Raw genomic sequence first — 20673 nt, 5'->3', positions numbered from 1 at the left:
AACCCTAAAAAGATATAGAAAGGGAAGAGTTTTTGTACCCGTCCAAGCCAATATAAGGTTGAATATTGCTCTCGTGATTCCACACTGAGGAGCTTGTGCTCGTGCAAGAATGCAGTAGCTTGAGAAAATCTAGAACCCTATCAAAAGAACAGGAGCACAAGCTTATTTAGGCATCATAAACTGGGGTTCAGATCAGTTTCCCTAACATTGAAATGCTTCCATACCTTACGAAGAGTAGATGCTGATTGCAAAAGATGTTCCATCGTAGAGTCTTTACAGCTTAATATTTGAAGTAGAACTCGTCTGAATGCTATAAATGGTTCTATCAAATTCATATGTAGGTGTGCTTTTTCCAAAATGGAGCTCCAATCTCTGTTCAGCCACGACAACTAATTGAATTTTCAAAGCATATGTTGTTAGTCAATAATGTGATACCATAAATTTTTCTGCTATGATTGCAGCATAGAACCGTGTCACATCATAAATATACCTAAAAAGACACTAACTTAAATTCTACTAGAATTAGAACTATTTACAAAAGTTAACTAAGTTTGCCTATCCATAAACTATGCAGGTATATAATTAAACTAAAAAATTTCAGTCCACACCAGAAAACAAAAGGCAAGAACATCTTCACCTAAAGAATTTTTGTTTGCAGAATTTGTTCAAGTAACCTCTATAGGTAAATAAGATAATAATGAGACACAGTTCTATTTCCATTTATCACAATTATATATTCCCATATTAAAATCCCACATTTCTAAGTGATTCTCATACAAAGATGGAAGCACTAGGCATGCGCTACGAGAAATAGACTTATAAAAACTTTATTACCTGGTCCACCGTTGGAATCACAGGTTCTGAAATCCCTTTTTGCTTTTCTGAAGAGAATTTTAATCCTTCAGATGGAGATCCTCTCCATCGTAGATCCCAAGCAATACCAAGATGATAAAGAATCTGCACACATTACAGAATAAGAGCGTTGCAACAAAAGCATAAACAATATATTGTGGATCTGAGTAAAAAGTATAGTACTTAAGAACAAGAAACCTAGGATATGACAAGAAATTTTAGTATTTTCCATTGGGATGTAATATAACATGGGATATTAGTTCTCATGGAATTTCATGGCTTCAGAAGGTTAGATAAATAACGAAGTTGAATCACAGATAGAGAAAAGTGACATATTAGTAGCTTAGTAACTAGAAAATTTGAGTTTTCTTATCCAAATATGATAACCTAACAATGATTTCTGGATATGTTGCAGTCACTGTTCATAATTGCTACAATAATCGATCTATTCAAATAGAATCAAAATATAGAATCTATTATCACTAATGAGAGCATATTAAGAAGCATAATGCACGAGAAGTTGTAACGAATGCATACTTCAAAAGTTAATTTGTCATCTTGGAAGTAGTGTTCACCTTAAGAAGTAAGGCAAACTAGTACCTGAAGTTTAATAACTGATGAGTAGATGTGTTCAGTGCTCTCCTCACTTGCATGAGAAACAGACCACACGAGTTCCTAATCATTTAAGGCATAAGTAAACTTCTAGGTAATCAAAACTCCTGCAAAAAGCGACAAAAGCAACACAAAAAGCACCTGCTTTGATTCTCTTAGCTTTCTATGGAAATCACTAGAGCCTCCCTCTTGCAATGCTGTCAAACAGCTGTTTCAAGTATTAAAGCAAAGACATCGTAAGAAACAGAGTCAATGAATTACGTGCAAGGTATTTCTCCTTAAAATTGATGTTCTGAAACTATCTTTTAAACTTAGGAACCATAAATAGCAGGTAACCATGTGTTCAGGCATGGTATTGATGTAGGTAAACCGTAAATCAAGTATGGTGAATTATAGTTCTAAAGCAGGTTTCATCAACTAGATTGTAGCAAATGCCACATCTTGACAATTGTTCATTTCAAATGGCATAACACCAATGTATCATAAAGCTTCCCCCTTCCCTCTTAAAAAAAAAAAGAAGATAAACAGCTAGTTTAATTGACCAACAAAATCCCCAATATTCTTTACTAGAAATATCTCTCTTAACAACAAAAAGCCGCCACAAGTCAGTGTTTGTGGTGTGGTTTTTAGCTAATTTTTTGAACCTCACTGCATAGACCTCAAAACCACACAAACTGCATCACAAAAATGCAGTGGCAGTTTGCACTAATTGCCGACTAATTTAACAATTAAACATTGTAATAAAATTTCATCATATAATTCATAGACAAAACTCATAACTAAAAAGGTTCAAACAAAACAATAAAATAATAGCAAACTAAGATATAAAATACATAAATAAGTCAATAAATAATACAGTACAAACTATATTTTATTATTTATTTATCTTTTTTCGAAAAAGAGACAAAGGTCACTTGTCTTAGACTGAGATTCTCCCAAGTTTATTAGGGAGCTGACAGGAAATGCTGCCAAATTAAAGTTACAGTAGCATAAAATAGAGAAAAATAGAAGAGACAATGCTGAAAATGGTACTGGTATATTAATATCAGGGACTTCGAGAGCCTTGTTCTCTCCCTAGCTATTACAAGCTTAAACCAATTTCCCCACACCCACAAAAGACTCACTACATACTATTTATTTTATTATATCCAACTGAATCCACTGAAACCAGCCACAACCTAACATAGCTCACATAACAAACTAAATGCCAGCCCACCAAAAACACTATCCACTCAAGGCACTAGTAACCTTTCCTTGTTTGGGCCTACGGGAATACACATGTAACTGGAGGCCTTTCAGGAGCCTCACTTATGGCGGAGGAAAGCCGTAGTAACATGATAAACATGAAAAATTAAAAGCATAAAATACAGAATAAGCTCAAAACCCGATACATTTAGGCCTATGTCTATATCCTCATACCAAGGCACTAATACGAAATAGAAACCCATTCCCTAGTCAAGTCTTGAAAAGATACACCCTAAAAGATTTTGTCTTTTAGACCCATGTTGCAATCCAGACTTTAACCTTCTCCCAAAGGACATCAACTTCGTACAAACTATTATATATTATGTGCATATTTTTTTTGAAAAAAAAAATAAAATCATATACTTACGTAAAGTATTAATTAATCTATAAAACATGCTCCCTGGGTTCTATTAATACAAATGTATATAACCATAGTGTCTAAACTAATTCATATTTCTTTTTTTTTTTTTGAAAAAAGAGGAGGCCATATGGCTGGTCTCCTCCTATAATATTAAAGCCTCACTTGTGGCGGAGGAAAACCATGGTACATAAATTGTAAGAATACAAAAAATTATCACAATGAAAACAAAAGAGAGAAAACACAAGTTTTTACAACAAAACACTCCAATCCCGGCTTAAGTCAAGGAAAGAAAAAGCCTCAAAATGTTTGGTTTTAAAAATCCATGTGGCTGTCCAAAATTTTATCCTCTCCCAGACAAAGTTTGCTGATCTCTCTTGACCTTCAAAAATTCTGCTATTTCTCTCATTCTACACCGCCCATAACAGTGCTAACGTTGTAGTTCTCCAAAGCTTAACTTTTCTTTTACTTCCCACTGGTTTACTTATTTAAGGTTGACCAAACCAAACTAAAAGTCAAATAAAAGTATAAATTATATTAAAAAAAATTAGTATTTCTGGAAGAGTGCACTGCAGTGTGGATTAGATTGCTCAAAGAGTTTGGTGTTCCATGGTGTAGGCCCATTCGTGTAGACTGATGTTGTTGTGTAAACCTAAGGGGATAGTTCTAGATTATGGACAGTAGCCATTCTGGTTATTCCTTAGGTTGTTTGGCTTGAGAGAAATCAAAGAATCTTTGATGGTATTAAGAATTATGTAGGAAACCTTTAGGAGAATGTTAAATTCTGGGTAGCAACTTAGGTTTACAAAACAAAAGGCATTAAGAGCTTTACTTTTCAAGATCTTCTTAGAGAATTGGGACTTAATTTTCACTAATTTTTCAAACCATTACGGTTTTAGATAGTTTTAATGTCTAGGGGCTTATTCTGTTAGCGTTATGTTCATAGTTTTGTGTTTTATTTTTCTATTGTGTAACTACATTTTTCCTCCGCCATAAATGACCCCGTTATAAACTTGGGACGGGGTCAGTCTAAGACATTTGACCTGTCTCTTTTTAAAAAAAAATCCAAACCGCATTGCACCTTATAAGGTTCACAACCGCATCATTTAGTGTGGTGTGCGCAGTTTGTGTGGTGTGAGTAGTTTGATGAACACTCCTTAATCTATGCCCTATAAGCAGGGGCAAAATAAGAAATAAAATTGAGGTGGGACAATTACATATTTTTATATCATGTCTGAGACTTCACAATTTTAATAAGAATTATAAAATTAGATATAATAAAATATTTATTAATTATGTTAAAGTGAGTTTTATGGAATGACATTTTATATTTTCACCTTACACAATTGTTAGGTAGTTCAAATCTCAACAATAATATTTTAGTTCTTTTTCAAAAAAAGAAAAATGAAGATGTGAAGTGTTGAACTTGCAACCTCCTTAAATTTATTTAAAAAAAAAAAATTTACCACCACACCGAACAAACTTAATATTATTTGAGCAGAGAAGTATTTGTATAAAGGCCTAAGAAAAAATCTATTTACACCTAAGCTCCACATAGCTTAGGACGGTCCCATAATTTCAGCTAAGGCGACCGTCCCACCTAGTCTACACCTAGCTTCACCCCTGCCTATAAGTTCTACTAGGTACAATTACACTGAAGAAAAGAAAATAAAAAACATTGATGGCTCATTGTACCTGTGCAGATTTTCATTGAAATGACCACTTTTAGTTTGCTGACTCAATGAATTATCTCCCATGTAAAGCAAGGAAAAATTCCAGTTTCCTGCACGCCAAGCAGCCTCATACTGCAGATAATTGATGGCCAAAACGAAAGATGATGAATACACCACCAACTAAAGAAAAAAAATTAAAATTTCAAAGACAAGGGAAAAGATTAATATTAAGTTAGGAAACCTGCAATTCAGTAAACTCTAGATCATGCTGAAAATGACCCTGCCTTGAAGTCAGCCCTTGGCAATACAAATCCAGCATGTGCATACAACCAATTTGTTGTAAAGACCTAATAAGACCTTTATAAGGCTTTCTCATCTGATCTTCCAAAGCAGAAGTTGCTGGATTCTGTGTTGGCAAAGTCTGTTCTAGTAGTGGCTTTTTAGAACGGTAATCCATCTGCACTGAGGCAGCTGATCGCACTTGTAGGTCATAAGATTCAAGAGCCTTTCCCCAATTTCCCTCATGCTCAAAAGTAGTTATTTGAGAGGTCAACTGATAATGCCATCACCCCAAAGGAAAAAGAAAAAAAAAAAAAAGAACAACCATGAGCACATGCTTATTTCATGAATTTATAACAGCAGAAAAATCACGGTTGCAAAAGACTTGAGCAAAGCAGACTTTCACTCTTTCATAGATGTCCATCAGAATTCAGGTGATAAGGTTCTAACTTTTCACATGACCTTGGCAAATGGAACATACAAGGACAATTAAGACCTTTTATTTGGGGTTCCAATTTAAAACCGATCTCCTAAAATAAGGGTAACCTACTATTGTAATAGATTAGGATATCATTATTGTTATCGTTTCCGATTTAAGGGATAGAATCAGGTAAGATATTAACCTAGTCGTTAGAATATCCCACATCTATAGTGTCTGGAAACTTAAGACCATTTATATGAGTGTGAGCTACTTCACTCATTCCTAATTGGTTTTGAGATGAACTGCATATTTCTTGCCATAAACCTCATTCTACTTCCTAAACCACATTGGTGATGGAGTCATCAAAGATCGGTGAGCAAAAACAGTCGCCAGCTTAAAGGATGTTAGAGAGTCCGACATTGATAGTGTTTGGAAACTTATAACCATTTATAAGAGTGTGGGATACTACATTCATCACCAATTAGTTTTGAGATGGAACTCATGCTTCTTACCACGCACCTCATTCTACTTTGCAAACCATATTTCCACATTCTAACATGCTAGCATACAAAACATCATGCAATCAACTAATCAAGAGATGAATGAATAAGAAAAACTACAATTGACATGTGTTTCTCTCCTAACTTTACTACAAAGAATCGTTAACTAGCTTCTTTTCTCTGCTCATGTTGGCTTAAGCTGATATAGATGTTCTGTACTAGAACACTTGTAATTTGTTTATTAGCTTCACAAACTTCAAAAGGTATAGCAGTGTAAAAAAGTACTAAGATATACGTGATAGTATCTCTCTATTTATATATGTGTCTCACAGCCACCATAACGCTGCGGCTCTGGCATTCTAAAAACTTAAAAGCGTGCAATCTGGCACTTTGATGGACTAGTGATGACATGGCATTCTTCAAAACCTCTCTCTAATCAAAGCAAAGCTTGTTTAGTGTATTACTTACCTTTATCTACATTCAAAGATAAGTTGACATGTATTGCTTACCTTGTGGGACTGAATGATCCCATATAAGCTGTCAGGTTCATTGATATGAGTGACTGCTGAGACAAGTATCTCAATATGTTGAGGTAGCTGAACCAAAAAGACCAAATAATACAGATTAGAGAAATGGTATTAAACCAGATAATATGTCAAGCTAAACATACAAGCAGTTTTATTTTTTTAGAAAAGAAGTGATGCACCAGTTTTTAAGCAACATATTCTCAACATCATCTGAAACTCAAAATAAGAAAAGTATGACATGTTATCTTTTAGCAACTAACCATTTCAATGTCAGAAAAATCTGGACTGCCCAGTGTTAGGCTCTTGAAATGCTCCTCACACCATTGTTCCACATACATCACAGAAGTAAAGTACAAGCCACAAATCTATACACATGTTAATTGAAATTAACAAATGCAGGTCTAAAGGTCACCAGAAGTACAAAAAAAGAAATATTCAACTAGAGTAGGAAAGCAGCGGAACTCACAACTGCGGACTTAGCAACAGCAAGATAGTCAATAGAAAGCCAAAACACCTGGGAACATAAACTTGTTAGCAAATGAGATAGAAAGCAACAAAGTATCACAAAACAAGCACAAGACTCAAAAACTGAATGTGTTTTTAGTAGTTTCTGTACATAGATAATTGTTCCAAATTGTGAATATGCCTTAGTTTCCTGATGTTGTATTCTTTATTTGTTTGTGTCTATAGCCCCTGTTCACTAAGAACCAGAGTATACCTATATTTTCTGAATTAAGACAACTAAAGTTTACAAAAATACAAATAAGTGGTCAAAAATACAAAAGAAAAAGAATCTACTAAAAGTCTTCAACTCCACATAGGAAAAACCAAGGATGAAGGATGTATAAAGTAACAGAAACTAATAGCCAGGTCATGAACTTGAAATATTAATGCATTAAACAAAACATAAGGCCAAATTATTTCTGTAGCCAGTTCCAGCAAAAAAAGCAAAAGCCAACCAAAATAATGTGTTGCATGCATACTTGCATGAAAAATTACCTTATCCCACAAAGAAGTCGACAATGTCATTGTAGCCTTTCCAGAAGTGGAACGTGATTTAGAGCCATAGCTAGAAGTCTTGGCACATTAAGACAGAAAGATGTATGCATTGTGAGAAGAACCCTTGAAAAGAAAAAAAAAAACCTCTGTAAAACAATATAATATGGTAAACCTTAGTACTTCCTTGCTTGGATGGTAGACAATAAGATCTTTCCGTGACATAACATAATCGAAGTTCATTCAAGGCATTCAGCAAGACTTGAATTGACTTCATTAATCTATTAGACTCTGTAAAAATATGTTCTTGCACCTGCATATAAAGCAAAGATAAAATATTCAATTCATTTCCATCTAATAATGTGCAGATATGTAGAAGAATGCAGCAAGAGACTAGTAAAGTTTCACCCAAATATCAGTTGAACAATATAGGCTGAGAAAATTAATGAATTTCTGTTCCTGCTCCAGAAGTAGACAAGGCAAATCCAACTTTTGCCAAAGTCTATAAACTAGATTATTTTATTAATAAAACCACATATACGCATAACAAAAAAGAGATTTTATATAGACTGTTGACTGATAACATTTCTTCTTTCTGTGAAAGATTCGACTCTTCAATAGTTATTTTGTCTCCTAGAAATCAGAACTTAAGTTGTTTAGAGTTATCTGTTTCCTAGCATTAAATTTAATACAAAGGTTGCTTCTTTTAAAAAACTTACAATTCCTTTTGAAAAAAAATTACAACAACCATTCAGCAATATTATAGCTACATGAAATATTAGGAGAACAAGAAATATGCTAATGAAAAGAAATGAAACAAAAACAAAAAAACCTGTAAGGATATCAATCGTTGAAGATTGATATCTAAGTCTCTCCTCCCGGCGAGATTTACAAAAATACTTGGTAACAGAAGCTCTGCAACTTCAACTTTTAAAAACACAATCTCTTGGCATAATCTGAAAGCCGGAAATACAATCTAATAAATTTGTTGTTGTATTCAAATAAAAAGCTAAACAAATTGTATGATCAAATGCTTTCAAATAAATTATAATAATAAATCTAGATAGACCACACAAACTTCAGAAGAACATATAATACCTTAGAATTACATCTGTGCAGTAGCCACAAAGCAAATGGGCAAGTGGACAAATCCATGTCTCAAAAGTTTTACCATGTGTCGCCCATAAAGTTGAAGTTCCCACAGAAATTGCTTCCGCTGATGAGAAATTTAAGGAATCACTAATTGTGTCTCGAACAAACATATAAAATGAAAGACAAAATAATAACAGCATAGAGAGCAGAAAAGAATGACAGATAAAAGCACAGATACATGACTTTGATTTTTCTTTAGCATTAATTTTATTTTTCTCATTAAGTCATTAGAAGTTGATTAATACCAGTAAAAGCAAATGAAAATAACTTTGGTTAGAAAGAAGCAGGAGAATCTTGGAAGTAGTTTAAAATGAATTTTATTGGCACAGAATTAATGTAGTGAAAGTTAACACTCAAAAATTCTTTAAATAGGATTTTTATCCTCATATATTGCAATCTTCACTTCAATCATGACAATTCCAATCATCACATTAAGCAACAGTACCTTCAAATTTTCTTTCTAAATCTGAAAGGCACTTCTCTACCATCTCAAGACTTATACCCTTAGAATGGACCTGCATTTTAATTATACAAACTAATTTCCATCAGGATGGCCTCAATAAAATGGTTAGAAGGAACAAACGCAGCAGAACTAAATTTGTAAGTCATCGTTGACCCTTTGGCCAATGACCTGTGAGATTGTTCACTCACTCAATCAAAAGGCTGAAAGGCAACAGAATTAAGTAACAGGTATGATTTATATATATGTGCATGTATATTTATATTCCCTTCATATAACCAGACAAAAAATGCATAAACAGCCACCTCAACAAGCGACCTCTCGTAATCATCAAATGACTTCAGAGTTCTCTGACCCCTTTCAGTAGAAAGTATTCCCTGATTAAGAAAATCAAGTATGGGATCAGTTAATAATTACATCCCGAAATCACCAAAAATAAAAAAGAAATAGAACTACAAATATGCACCAGACCAGACAAATAAATATTTTATTTGTACAACTATTTTGATAATTGGGACAACCAAGCACAAAGATTCTCCTTGCTTTTGTTTTACCAATTATTGAAACCTTGCTATTGATTCTGACACTTTTAGCAAATAAATCATTCCACAAATTGACTGACAATCCTGGTACTCTGAATGTGATAAAGAAAGGCAACTGTTTCCAAATGATAAGCCTCCTATTTGGTTCACATAGGAAGCTCTACACTATTATCACGTTACTTATATTTTCTTTGTATTTCTTATGGCAAGGATAGTTTGAGGTTTTGCTTCTATCTTCAATAAGGCCTTGGGATTGGAGAGACTGTTGCTCTATTAGTGCAGTGTGTGTGAGCTGCGGAAATTACTCTGGAATATTGTAATTGAGAACTGCTCTTGGATAGTTTTCTAGCCTCTTGAATGGTATATTTGTTTTGTCAAGATTCAATACAAAGTAATCAGAGGTTAATTCATTTACTGTTGTGTATATCATCTAACAGACTAAGGGGAAGAAAAAAACATAACTCACCCGAAGAGCTTGAGATGCAGTATCTACTATTTTAACAGAATCATCCAGCAGATACTTCTTTAAAAGTTTTAGAAGTGTAACCATGAGACCTTCAGACATGCCAGTATCCATAGGAAAACCTACTTCTGGCGAAAAGTTATGATTAGTAGTAGTTCTGCAGGAATGGAGCTCCCCATAGCTTGCAGGTAGATGGAAGACAACAGAATATGGGTCACCAATACCAGCCTGAACTCGAGTTGAAGAACAAGAGAGCATGTCTCAAAAAATATGGAAGTACAATAATAAACAGATACTCATACACACACATTAAGAAAAATTATTGAAAATATATATTGAGAAAAAATCATTAAAAGAAATTATGGAATTGCTTTAGAACTCAATGGAGAATAACAAAGTAAACCAGAAAAAATAATAAATTATAATAATAAACAGATATACAAGCGTATATAAATCATATCATTACCCTAGAAATAAAATCAGAAACCAATGCTCCAGCTGTACTTCCATCCTCTGAGCCACAAATGCGCACTAGTGTCCAGATAGCATAAACAATGTCATTGTCAATGTGCCACCGTCCACCTTTCATCAGATCTTCAGTGTTCTTCTCACATTGAAATGAGTCCTCAGAAAGTAACTTCTTGTGCAGTGCTTGTAGACTACAAGAATATAACAGTGTAATAGTGTATAATGAAAAGTTGAATCATTTAAATTACAGCAAACAATTGCTCATTCTTAACGGTGACCCTATATTACTTCCCACCTATAACTTCAAGCTTGTTAACGACCGATGGAAGAGACATAAAAAGGACAAACTACCTTGACAAAAGTAACCTTGGCGGAAGTTGGCAAGATCTCTTCACCAACTAAATTAGAGAAATAGTATAGCAGAAAATTCATTAGAGAAAATTATAAAATAGCACCTGAATTACCCCAAACGAAAAAACTAATAATAAAAAGATTCAACAACATCAATACAACATACCTTCAACAAGTGATCTTTTGGAGAGTAATTTTGGCTTATTTCCTTAAGAAACCTTCTAACCTTATCAAAGATATCTATTTCAGGAAACGGTTCCAATTCCTGCCAAAAAAATAAAAAACAACAAAGATTAAGGAGCATGATTCTTCTGATGTACATAAGATTGATTGCAGGAATTATATATGGATCAAATAGAGCTACACTGATGTAATCATGAAGAGATGGATCAGAATCCACAGTCAGCTGGAGGAGCAGAGGTAAAACTTGAGATGATTTAGTTCCAGATTGCTCTCCATTAGCTTTAGAGGGAATGCAACAAGCCACCAACTTTGATACTAAAAACTGTAACAAATGGCATAATCAGATGAGAGCAAATGACAAGTGGGGAGGAGGTCAGTCCATGAATTGACCTTTGTCTCTTTTTCAAAAAGAAAAATGAGACCAAATGATGCTAGAGAAGAACAGCAGAACCAAAAAAAAAAAAAAAACTTATTGAATGGATAGGAGATACTTGCCTGAAGTTGCTCGCCCAACACAGTTATCATTTCTTTGGATGGGTTATAGTTGATTGTATTTAGCAATGCAGATATGATGTGAAAGCACTGATCTTGTAAGGCATCACAACCAATGAATTGCCCAACCAAATTTAAAAGATAACTGCATGAACAATCATTTCACAAGAATCAAATATACCAATGAGCATAATAGGAAAATTCAACTTGACATTAATAAAGAAAATAACACAACTGCCGATAAAGTTGAGGCTAAAATAGCACATGGATTAATATGATTAATAAGTAAAAACAAATCACTAAACATTAGTAAAAAGAGTTTGAGCAAGCATTTTGCTTAATAAAAAATGTAAATATTGTACACTCACTTGAAAGTGCTTGACAGAGCAACTCTGTGACCAAGTATATCGATAAGCACCTGAATGCCTGCCAATCGATGGCATTTATGCCTATAATGCACTGCGGCGGTAATTTTATAGTGCAGCTCTAGAATAAACTGCATAATTAAGAAAGTAATTCATTTCACAAACAGCATTTGCTGCAAGAACTGAAAGAGAGAAGTGAACTGAGAAGGATCTCAAACAAACAACATAAATGCATTATCACCATGAAAACTCTATCCCCACGAAAAATGTTAATCTTGTCAATAACACCAGCGCGTGTAGGACAATCGTCCCTGCACACGGCCAAACCAAACAATTCAACAGAATTTATAGATAGATGAGAAAGAAATACTAAAAGAGTTAAAAAAAAATAAAAAAAAATACTGACATCTCCAGGAAACCATCAACAACAGTTCGAATTGCTCGTCCCACTATATCCAGAGAAAAGAATGGGACAGCAGGTTCTGAAGCACTTGATGCAAGGGACAAAATATGGCTGACGATGGATACCTGACAAAGAAGCAGAAATGTTGAAAAAAAAATCAAGAGTAATTTTGACAACACCTACTTAGTTATGAAGAACAATTCCTGACAGATCAAAGAAGACTGCATTTTGTAGACCATTAGTCAGGCATATTATCAGCTGGTTTAAGAGAGAAAACAAATCTTTTATTCCATGATAATCAAACTCTGATTACATCAAAACCTGCTTTACAGGGATTGTCCACCTCATATAATATGATAAATAAATTCAAAGATAGAAAGGTGAAACTCTAAATCAGATAAAAGACCTCCTTTAATCCATTAAGTCTAGTTTTCAACTCCTTGGATTAGACTAATTACTACTTGATCCTTGCAACTTCAAAATGGAATACACAAAGCAAATTGTAAAAGAAGATAACTGATCAACATGACAACATCAGGTTTTCATTTTGTTGAATTATCTGAATACTTTCTAAATAATTCAAAATATCTATCTGAAATGTTTCCTTACGTAACATAGGTCATACTTAAATTAAGAGTTTGAATATTTTTTGTATTTCAAATTTAAAAGAAGCAAAGTCTACTCCTTAGTTCAAGCCTACTTGTAGGTGTTGTCTTTCGCGATTTCTTATCCATAAATTAGCTTATAAATCAGTCACAATTTTCCAGATCATTCAATCTCTCTCAAATTTGTATTCCACACCAAGTCATTAAAGCATTATGCTGGCATCCTTAAGGACCTTAACAACTACAAAGTGAGTTTACTCAGAACTTAAGTTGCATAAGTAATGGAGATCAATAATTATGCTCTTTGCTTTACTTTCTGTCAAGAAACAGAAATTATATGGAAAAAAAAAAAAAACAAGATATCAAATTCGCTAAGTGGTAATTAACTTAAATTTTGACAATGACTCCATTAAAGTAACTTCATCATTTTTAAGAAAATAAAATAATAATATTAATAATAACTAAATAGAAGTAGGTGCATACCATATGTTTCTTTATGAGTGTGTCTCGTTCACTCTCAGATATTTGTGCAAGATGCAAAATTGAATTCTGAAGCACAACCACTCCTTTTTCCCCACATGCCTTACTGCAATGCAATCCCATACAAATTGAAAAGATCTGCACGAAATGATCTTTCACCAGAATTGGCAATGGTTGACCAGCTATCTAAAACAAAACAAACACTTGGAAAATGAAAAACTTCAACAGAAAATATAGAAAGTTAAGACACATAAAAAAGAAATGACAACACTAAATCTTAGTAAATACATAGAAGTTAACACATAATCTTATGTCCATATTTTACTTTAATATTTTTTATAAGAATTGAGACTTGTATTAATGAGTAAAAACAATACAGCAGCATTCAGTAAATTGATTGCTAATGAATCATTTCAGGAGTCTCCACATGCAAGGATTCTGTGCAAATCCTTAGCTTCCCCCATAAGTAAAGTGTCTGTGAGGCTGTTACTATTATTGGAGCTTACATGTCGAAAATTATTTTGCAGTACTTGATGACATTTTGATGCCAACTGTAGTACCAGCCCAATTGCAACATCAGAATCAAAAGAAAAAAGTTTTATCAATCACATCCTAGTTTATAATCCTACCTTAGAAACCCAGTTTAAATTAGAACTGTCGCCATGCAGAACCAGAGCAGGAAGAAGCCAATTGCAACAATACTGCATAAAATAACTAGGTTCCGAATCTGAAACAAAGAGCTGTCTAATCTGCAAAGTTTAAAAAAAAAAGAAAATAACGATAACAAACAAAGAAGATTTCTTTATTTTTGATGAGCAAACAAAGACAATATTATCAAGGAAGTAAAAGCAAAATATATATATATATATATATTATCTAGACAAACAGAAATCCTGCTGGTAGTAAACTTCGTATACTTTCAGAAAAGGAAAAAAAAAAATAGCAAAAAAAATGATAATTTTATGACCAATCATCAGCCTGAACACTTACCTCAACAAGTGACACTAAGCTCACACCACAAGCAACCCAACAAAAAAGAATGGATCCTATGAGCTCTTCCAAGTACTGCAAAAGAAGTATTAAGATTTAAGCTCCATAAATCTAATTCTTATACAAAAATATAAAATAAAAATATATATAATATAACATAGTTGAATGAAATCCATAATTCATCAGGAATACTCCATGCAAATTAATAGACAGTGAAACTCCTAATATTTTATAAAACCATGTGGAGCCACAAATATGAAAAGTGACTAGCCCATGGACTAGCAGTAGAAAGAGAGAACTGTTGTGTCACCTTAAACCTAGTTGCATACTGAAGCATTCTGGAAAGATTGTCAAGTACCACAAAAACCAATCCCCTGAAAAGAGGTAAAAGAAATTAAGATAGTGTTACCAGTCATCAGAATGAACTTGGGATTCATCAAAACTCAAAATTTTATTTTTCAAAATACCTTCCAAAAGAAGAAAGTAGAGAGCTGCTTTTTTTAGAAGACATTCCATTTAGATAAATAAATTTTAATAACTCAACCCGACATTCTAAAATGCAACTTCAATCTCTAGAAGAGCTTTTAAAGCCAAGCCAAATAAATTCTACAACAATTCAATTTGCAAAACAAAGGGCAAACGGTACCTCAGACAAGGATTAATAGCAGAAATCACACACATCATAAATACAGCCTGCAAGTAAGAATAGGAAATAAATGAATACAAAGTAGAACACTTCAATGAAAAAGTAGTAATAATGCTTATGCATAATCATTAAAACGAAGAAACAATAGAGAACGATGATCCACCAAGACCATACAATATAAACTTATATAATAGTATTTGAACTCATTAAAATCATAAGCAATAGAAGGGAGAAGAAAACAAAATATATAAATATATATATATACACCATGTATATTATACAGAAATTAGGAGAATAGAATAAAGATAAAAAGTTGCAGTATTACATAAATGAACTTCAGAAAAATCAAACCCTTATTTTAAACATTTGAAAAAGGAAAAAAAAAAGGAAAATGTCCCCACGGAACCAACCACTCATATTGTACTTTGCCTTAAGAATTTTCCAGCACAGCTCCATACAGACAAAGAGTGACTCTGACATACTACCTTTAACAGACCCTTATTTGCCCCATACACAAATAAATAAACCAAACTGAGAAAGACAGCATATTTACCTGCCGTTCTATTTTCTCGCTGTTCAATGCAAGGTTCATGAGTGTAATGATAACAGTTTCCATTGTAAGAGGAGGCTGTGGACCTACTGCTAAGACCTCAGCAGCAGTAACGAGTTTTTCTTTTGAGGAAACCACCAATGAAATGCCAAAGTTGGAACTAGCAAAATAACCAAAATTAAAAAGATGTTATAGACAAAAATGCTGTTGATTTTATATATCCTATAATCGATGAAAACCTACATCCATTTGCATAATGACAAATCTATAACGTAAAAAAAAAATAATAGTGCATTTACACAAGTATGGATCAAGAACAACACTTCATAACTTAACTAGTTCCATGGAGAAAAAAAAACAGCCCACTTCAATTTAGCTAACTTAAAAAACAAATAAATATCCATTTTGAGAAAAAGAGATAAAGGCCATTGTCATAGACTGGCCCCTACCCGAAACATGTTGAAAACCCTCACTTGTGACGGAGGAAAACCGTGGTTACATGAGTTTTAGCATAAAAACATACTAAAACAAGCGCAAATTGATTTTCCTTTTCTTTTTTTAAGTACCTTGTTTTAAAAAAATACTACAAATTGATTTTCTATATTTATAATCCACAAAATATACCTCTTGTGATTTATTTATTGGTCAATCTATAAGAGCTCTTTTTCAGAGCGCCAAGTTAAAGTTTGGGACACAGTCTAAATTGAATTTATGTTACCCATAGACCCAAATAAATTTCATAAGAGGAGAGAAAACATTTGTATTAAGTATAAGAGCTAGCAATCACAAATTTTTTTAAGAAAAAAAAATGGTTAGTAAAAGTAAAAGTTACCAGATATCTTGAAATAACTCTTCATGACCTTCCCAAGTTTGAAAAAGAACACCAATCCGCCCAGCAACAGAAAACCTAACACGATAATCAGTATCTCGGAGCATCATTAACAATCGCTCAACCATTGCCTGTTATAAGTTGCATCACAGCAACCACAAAAGAACAGAATTTAAGGTAAGATAAGAAATGTATTCCAATTCCATGAATAACCAACAAAAGATATAATGTATCCTGAACAGCAAAACAAGGGGCAAAATAAAAATAAAGTTCCAATAGTAAAACAAGATCAATAATGAGCAGTCCTTGAACTTCAGAATGAAGGTGGGCGGTATATGGCTTCAATTTGTTTTTTTTGTTGTGGTAGAGATAATTCATCAGGTCTGAATAGTTTACTATAGTTTTTTTCCCAAGAATGTTGGGACTTTGTAAAGTTTGATTTTTAAAGTACAAAAGATAGACTAAAACAAAATTATCAATGGGTGATTGGCCAAAATTACATGACAGATTGCGGACAAAGTACCCTAGGCACTATAAGATGGATGACATTTGGTAACTTAGAGTCTTTCAAATTAGAGTGGCTAAGATTCCCTACAATATTTAATTATTTTAGTTTGGCTTGATGTGTTTGGATATATAAACCCTTTCATTGTGATGATTTTTATAATCTTAATAATACTAGTTTCTCGATTCTTCTCACAAAAATTCATGGAAACATTTTTTTTAACTAAGCAACTTATAAGACCAAACTAGTAAACTATAGGGGAACATAACCACGACCTTTTACCAACTGGCTGAAAGCTCTTCATTCTTACATTAATGAAACTCATCACAAATACATGTTACGAAAATGCAATGTACAGCTTACCTTGTCCTGCATTATACTGAATTAAAGAAATAAAAGCACTTCGGGTTTAGCACAAAATCATGCTTTGTATGCTCAGAGCCCAAAATAGAAAGAAATAAAAAGTACAATACAAACAAATTAATTAATTTGCATCCTCGTTAAAAATCACCTGGCCAATTTGAGGACTGAGTACAACAAAATCACATATGCAGTCAATCAGCTTAACACGTCCAGACCACTCCAGATGATCAAATTCTGAAATTTTATTTACCAGAGCTCCAAGATGCATCAAGCTCTGGAAAAAAGAAGAGGGAAGTATCAAATTTTTTTGAAAAGATTAAAAAAGAAAAACATGATATAATTTTCATTGTGCACTCTTCTACCAATCATGGCAAAAAATTTGCATGCACAGAAAGAAAGAAATAAATAAAGATTATGCCTTTTAGGAGTAACCATTGGCTACTGCCTAGACTGTAATACAGTGATAGGTTACAATCCTTTTTAGTACAAATCTTGTTCCATATTAAGGGGAGGATCCTGTCTAAGACAAGAGGATCTCTTCTCTTTTTTCAAAAAAAAAATCTTGTTCCATATTTCAAAAAGAAAAGGACAAACAAACAAATAAGTACAACACCAGCTTGAGCAAAAAAAAAAAAGGTAACTACAACACCAAACACAAAGTGAAACTAGAAATGAAAGGAACTCATTGTTTCGGAGTTCTCACTAAAACCAGGGTTACAATTTATGAAAAAAGAAAATCCTAGCTTATTTTATCAAACAAACCTAAAGATAAAAACATGATAATGATTGATCCTAACAGAAAAAATAAGACATACAACAAGTAACAACTTAGATGGTATAACAATAAATTTTGAAAGAAACTAAATGAAAGCCCTCCCTAATTTTCCCTATTTTTTTTCTTTTTTTTTTCCGAACAAGTAACAGAACATTGTATCAAATCAAAGGGACAGAATAAAAAGAAAACAAAGGACACATGCTATCTTTAAAAAAGAGAGCGTGAACTTGAGAACAGAAATTCTGCTGACACACATGAAGAAGAAAATAAAGAAAAACATGCCAAATCTCTCCCAAATGTTAGTGCAAATGAATCAATCATGTCAGCTAATCAATGTAAATATATCAAATTAGTGCCAAGGTCACCACAGCACACAATTGCAATTATTTACTTTATGCATAAAGAAAAAAGATGCATTAAAACCTCCTTGAATGGTTAAGGACCTGAAGACACGCCTTAGTTGTGTAAGCACTAATCAGGACATATTTATAAATATTCAACTATACAACTAATTACTCTAGCACTAAAAAACTAATGCAGTTAATTAGATATGTCTAACATTATCTTACTTAACAACAAAATATGAATTAAACTAAATCATAAATTCAAATTCAAACTTCAAGCATTAAATTAAAATCAAATACAAGGCAAAAAGAGATATGAGGTGACAATTTATGAGTGTTTGAATTTAATTGTTTTGATATTTCAAAATTAGAATAATTGGGACTTGATTTTCAATTCAATTACTCAGCCCTAAAAAAGTTGTTGATATGAACCTGCCCCTGGATCCTAGGGTCTAACAGTTGCCACCTCCCTAATCATCCCCATTAGTTAAACGAAGAACGAGGAGAATAATAAATACCTGCTCAGATGTCATATCCTTCGAAGAACAACATAATTTATCATTCCAAATATCTTCCAAGGATAGTAAAGTTCCTACCAAAGCACGTATTGCAGCTAATGTGCTAACGCAATCAAGCTTAAGACTGGATTGCATCATAACCATTTCATCCATAAAATTGACCTGCAATAGAGAAATGTATATGCCTGTTATTTCTTCATATTAATAATACCTGAGGAAAAAAAAAACATGCATCTATTAATTTTAAAGTGATTTGTTTCCAGATTTATTTTCATATACCAAATCTGAAATATTTGAAGGAGATGACCAGTAAGGATGCTGACAAAGGTTGTAAAGAATTGTTTCATGCACCTGGATTTAATAACAAATGTAAGAGTACATTTTAAGATGAAAAAAATTAAATTAAACCAGTAGAATTTTGCAATGCATAACTTAAGAATAACTAAGCACTTTACCTTTAAATCACATTCTTTCTCCATGAGTTTAAACAGAATATCCCATGTAACAATAACTGGAACAGAGAAAAATCCTGAAATAAGCGATACCATGTCCATCTTCCATTTCTCAACAGAAGAGACACCAGTGCCAATTTTCCCACCAACAGATAAAACCTCTACATCTCCAGAATCAACACTCACATCCAATTCTAGGTCCAAAATCCTGCTTTTATTACAATCAACTTGGGAAATATCCTGAGCAGGAATTACAGATGCAGTCAAATCTTGCAGGAACCTTTCAGACTGAAGACTTGTTAAACTATTACAGTATTCCTCATATACTTTAGTAAGGGCTTTAAGAAGCCTCTCCATAGATTGAATAACTGCATCATACAGTGCAATATCAGTAGAGTTACGATCTCTCTGCTCAGCAAACAGAGAAGAGGAAACGAAACTCCTAAATGAAGCAACAAGAGTGCGATCACTGACGATGAAGTCATAGCTTGGGCAGCCAGATGAAAGATCATTTGGGATTCCCTGAATTACATCCACAGCATGACCCAACAATTCTAATAAGCACTGGCCCAATTCAGAGGGGAATGATGAGACTCCCTCTCCTTTCCTGGCATGAAAAAGAACACATTTCGCTTGCAGATAAACCAATAAGAAACAAATTCAATAAACATATAAAATTCCAAACCAGAATATGAAAAGTTAGTCGTTGTGAATCATTTATATATATATATAAAAAAAAAAAAAAAAAAAAAAAAAAAACAGGTCTTCAAAGTATTTTTCTCATAAATATTAAAAATATGTCAGAAGTTGCACAATTCTACAGATGGTTATTATGTTTTCTTCCACTCTATTATTGATAGGATTAAATTTCTTACATATCAAAATTTGAATTATGATTTATAAGAGATATATTGAAAAGCTTTATTTTCTGTTATATATCCTAGATCTGCAGGATTTTCTAGTCAGGTCCTATACAAGTCAATGGGGGTTAAAGTTTCAATCAAGCAAATATGACTTCATGGTGTCAAAGTTGAAACTCTAGCTAGAGGAAGAGTAGTCAATTTGTACATCAAACTAAAAAAAACCTCCCACACGGGTATGCAATATAGAAGCTTTTGTTGATGTTTCTTCCCCTAGCCTTAAAATCAAGATAAAGTTGTACTATGACAGAAAAGCGGCCATCAGCATCTCTCGTAATCTTTGTAAATCGTGATTTTTTTGAAACATGTTGAGGTTGATCACCATTTTAGCAGAACAATAGTTATCAAAGAACA

The 20673-nt window shown here is 33.1% G+C and overlaps 1 protein-coding gene across 3 annotated transcripts in view; it reads right to left on the bottom strand.

Moving 5' to 3' along the window:
* LOC115709686 (serine/threonine-protein kinase ATM) overlaps positions 1–20673 on the bottom strand; it is a 41412-nt gene that overhangs the window by 8885 nt on the left and 11854 nt on the right. For 2 of the 3 annotated variants that reach the window (XM_061112003.1, XM_061112004.1), the window contains 35 exons: positions 19403–20006; positions 19227–19298; positions 18948–19109; positions 17459–17584; positions 16446–16573; positions 15617–15773; positions 15064–15110; positions 14728–14791; positions 14418–14492; positions 14057–14176; positions 13431–13613; positions 12346–12467; positions 12181–12250; positions 11943–12070; positions 11578–11719; positions 11066–11404; positions 10900–10946; positions 10547–10739; positions 10084–10308; positions 9381–9452; positions 9061–9130; positions 8562–8679; positions 8296–8419; positions 7639–7776; positions 7467–7544; positions 6934–6981; positions 6728–6832; positions 6450–6536; positions 4982–5293; positions 4763–4872; positions 1606–1672; positions 1453–1527; positions 835–957; positions 225–389; positions 39–137 (listed from right to left, as the gene is read on the bottom strand). In XM_061112003.1, the coding sequence (XP_060967986.1) occupies positions 39–137; positions 225–389; positions 835–957; positions 1453–1527; positions 1606–1672; positions 4763–4872; positions 4982–5293; positions 6450–6536; positions 6728–6832; positions 6934–6981; positions 7467–7544; positions 7639–7776; positions 8296–8419; positions 8562–8679; positions 9061–9130; positions 9381–9452; positions 10084–10308; positions 10547–10739; positions 10900–10946; positions 11066–11404; positions 11578–11719; positions 11943–12070; positions 12181–12250; positions 12346–12467; positions 13431–13613; positions 14057–14176; positions 14418–14492; positions 14728–14791; positions 15064–15110; positions 15617–15773; positions 16446–16573; positions 17459–17584; positions 18948–19109; positions 19227–19298; positions 19403–20006 (4795 nt within the window). The remainder of the gene's footprint in view (positions 1–38; positions 138–224; positions 390–834; positions 958–1452; positions 1528–1605; positions 1673–4762; positions 4873–4981; positions 5294–6449; positions 6537–6727; positions 6833–6933; positions 6982–7466; positions 7545–7638; positions 7777–8295; positions 8420–8561; positions 8680–9060; positions 9131–9380; positions 9453–10083; positions 10309–10546; positions 10740–10899; positions 10947–11065; positions 11405–11577; positions 11720–11942; positions 12071–12180; positions 12251–12345; positions 12468–13430; positions 13614–14056; positions 14177–14417; positions 14493–14727; positions 14792–15063; positions 15111–15616; positions 15774–16445; positions 16574–17458; positions 17585–18947; positions 19110–19226; positions 19299–19402; positions 20007–20673) is intronic. The other variant, XM_030637852.2, reaches the window with a different exon arrangement.

Source organism: Cannabis sativa, chromosome 3 (genome assembly GCF_029168945.1).
Source record: "Cannabis sativa cultivar Pink pepper isolate KNU-18-1 chromosome 3, ASM2916894v1, whole genome shotgun sequence".
Classification (NCBI taxonomy): domain Eukaryota; kingdom Viridiplantae; phylum Streptophyta; class Magnoliopsida; order Rosales; family Cannabaceae; genus Cannabis; species Cannabis sativa.
The sequence above is the reverse complement of the archived record's forward strand: the minus strand, read 5'-3'. Positions and strand labels throughout refer to the sequence as shown.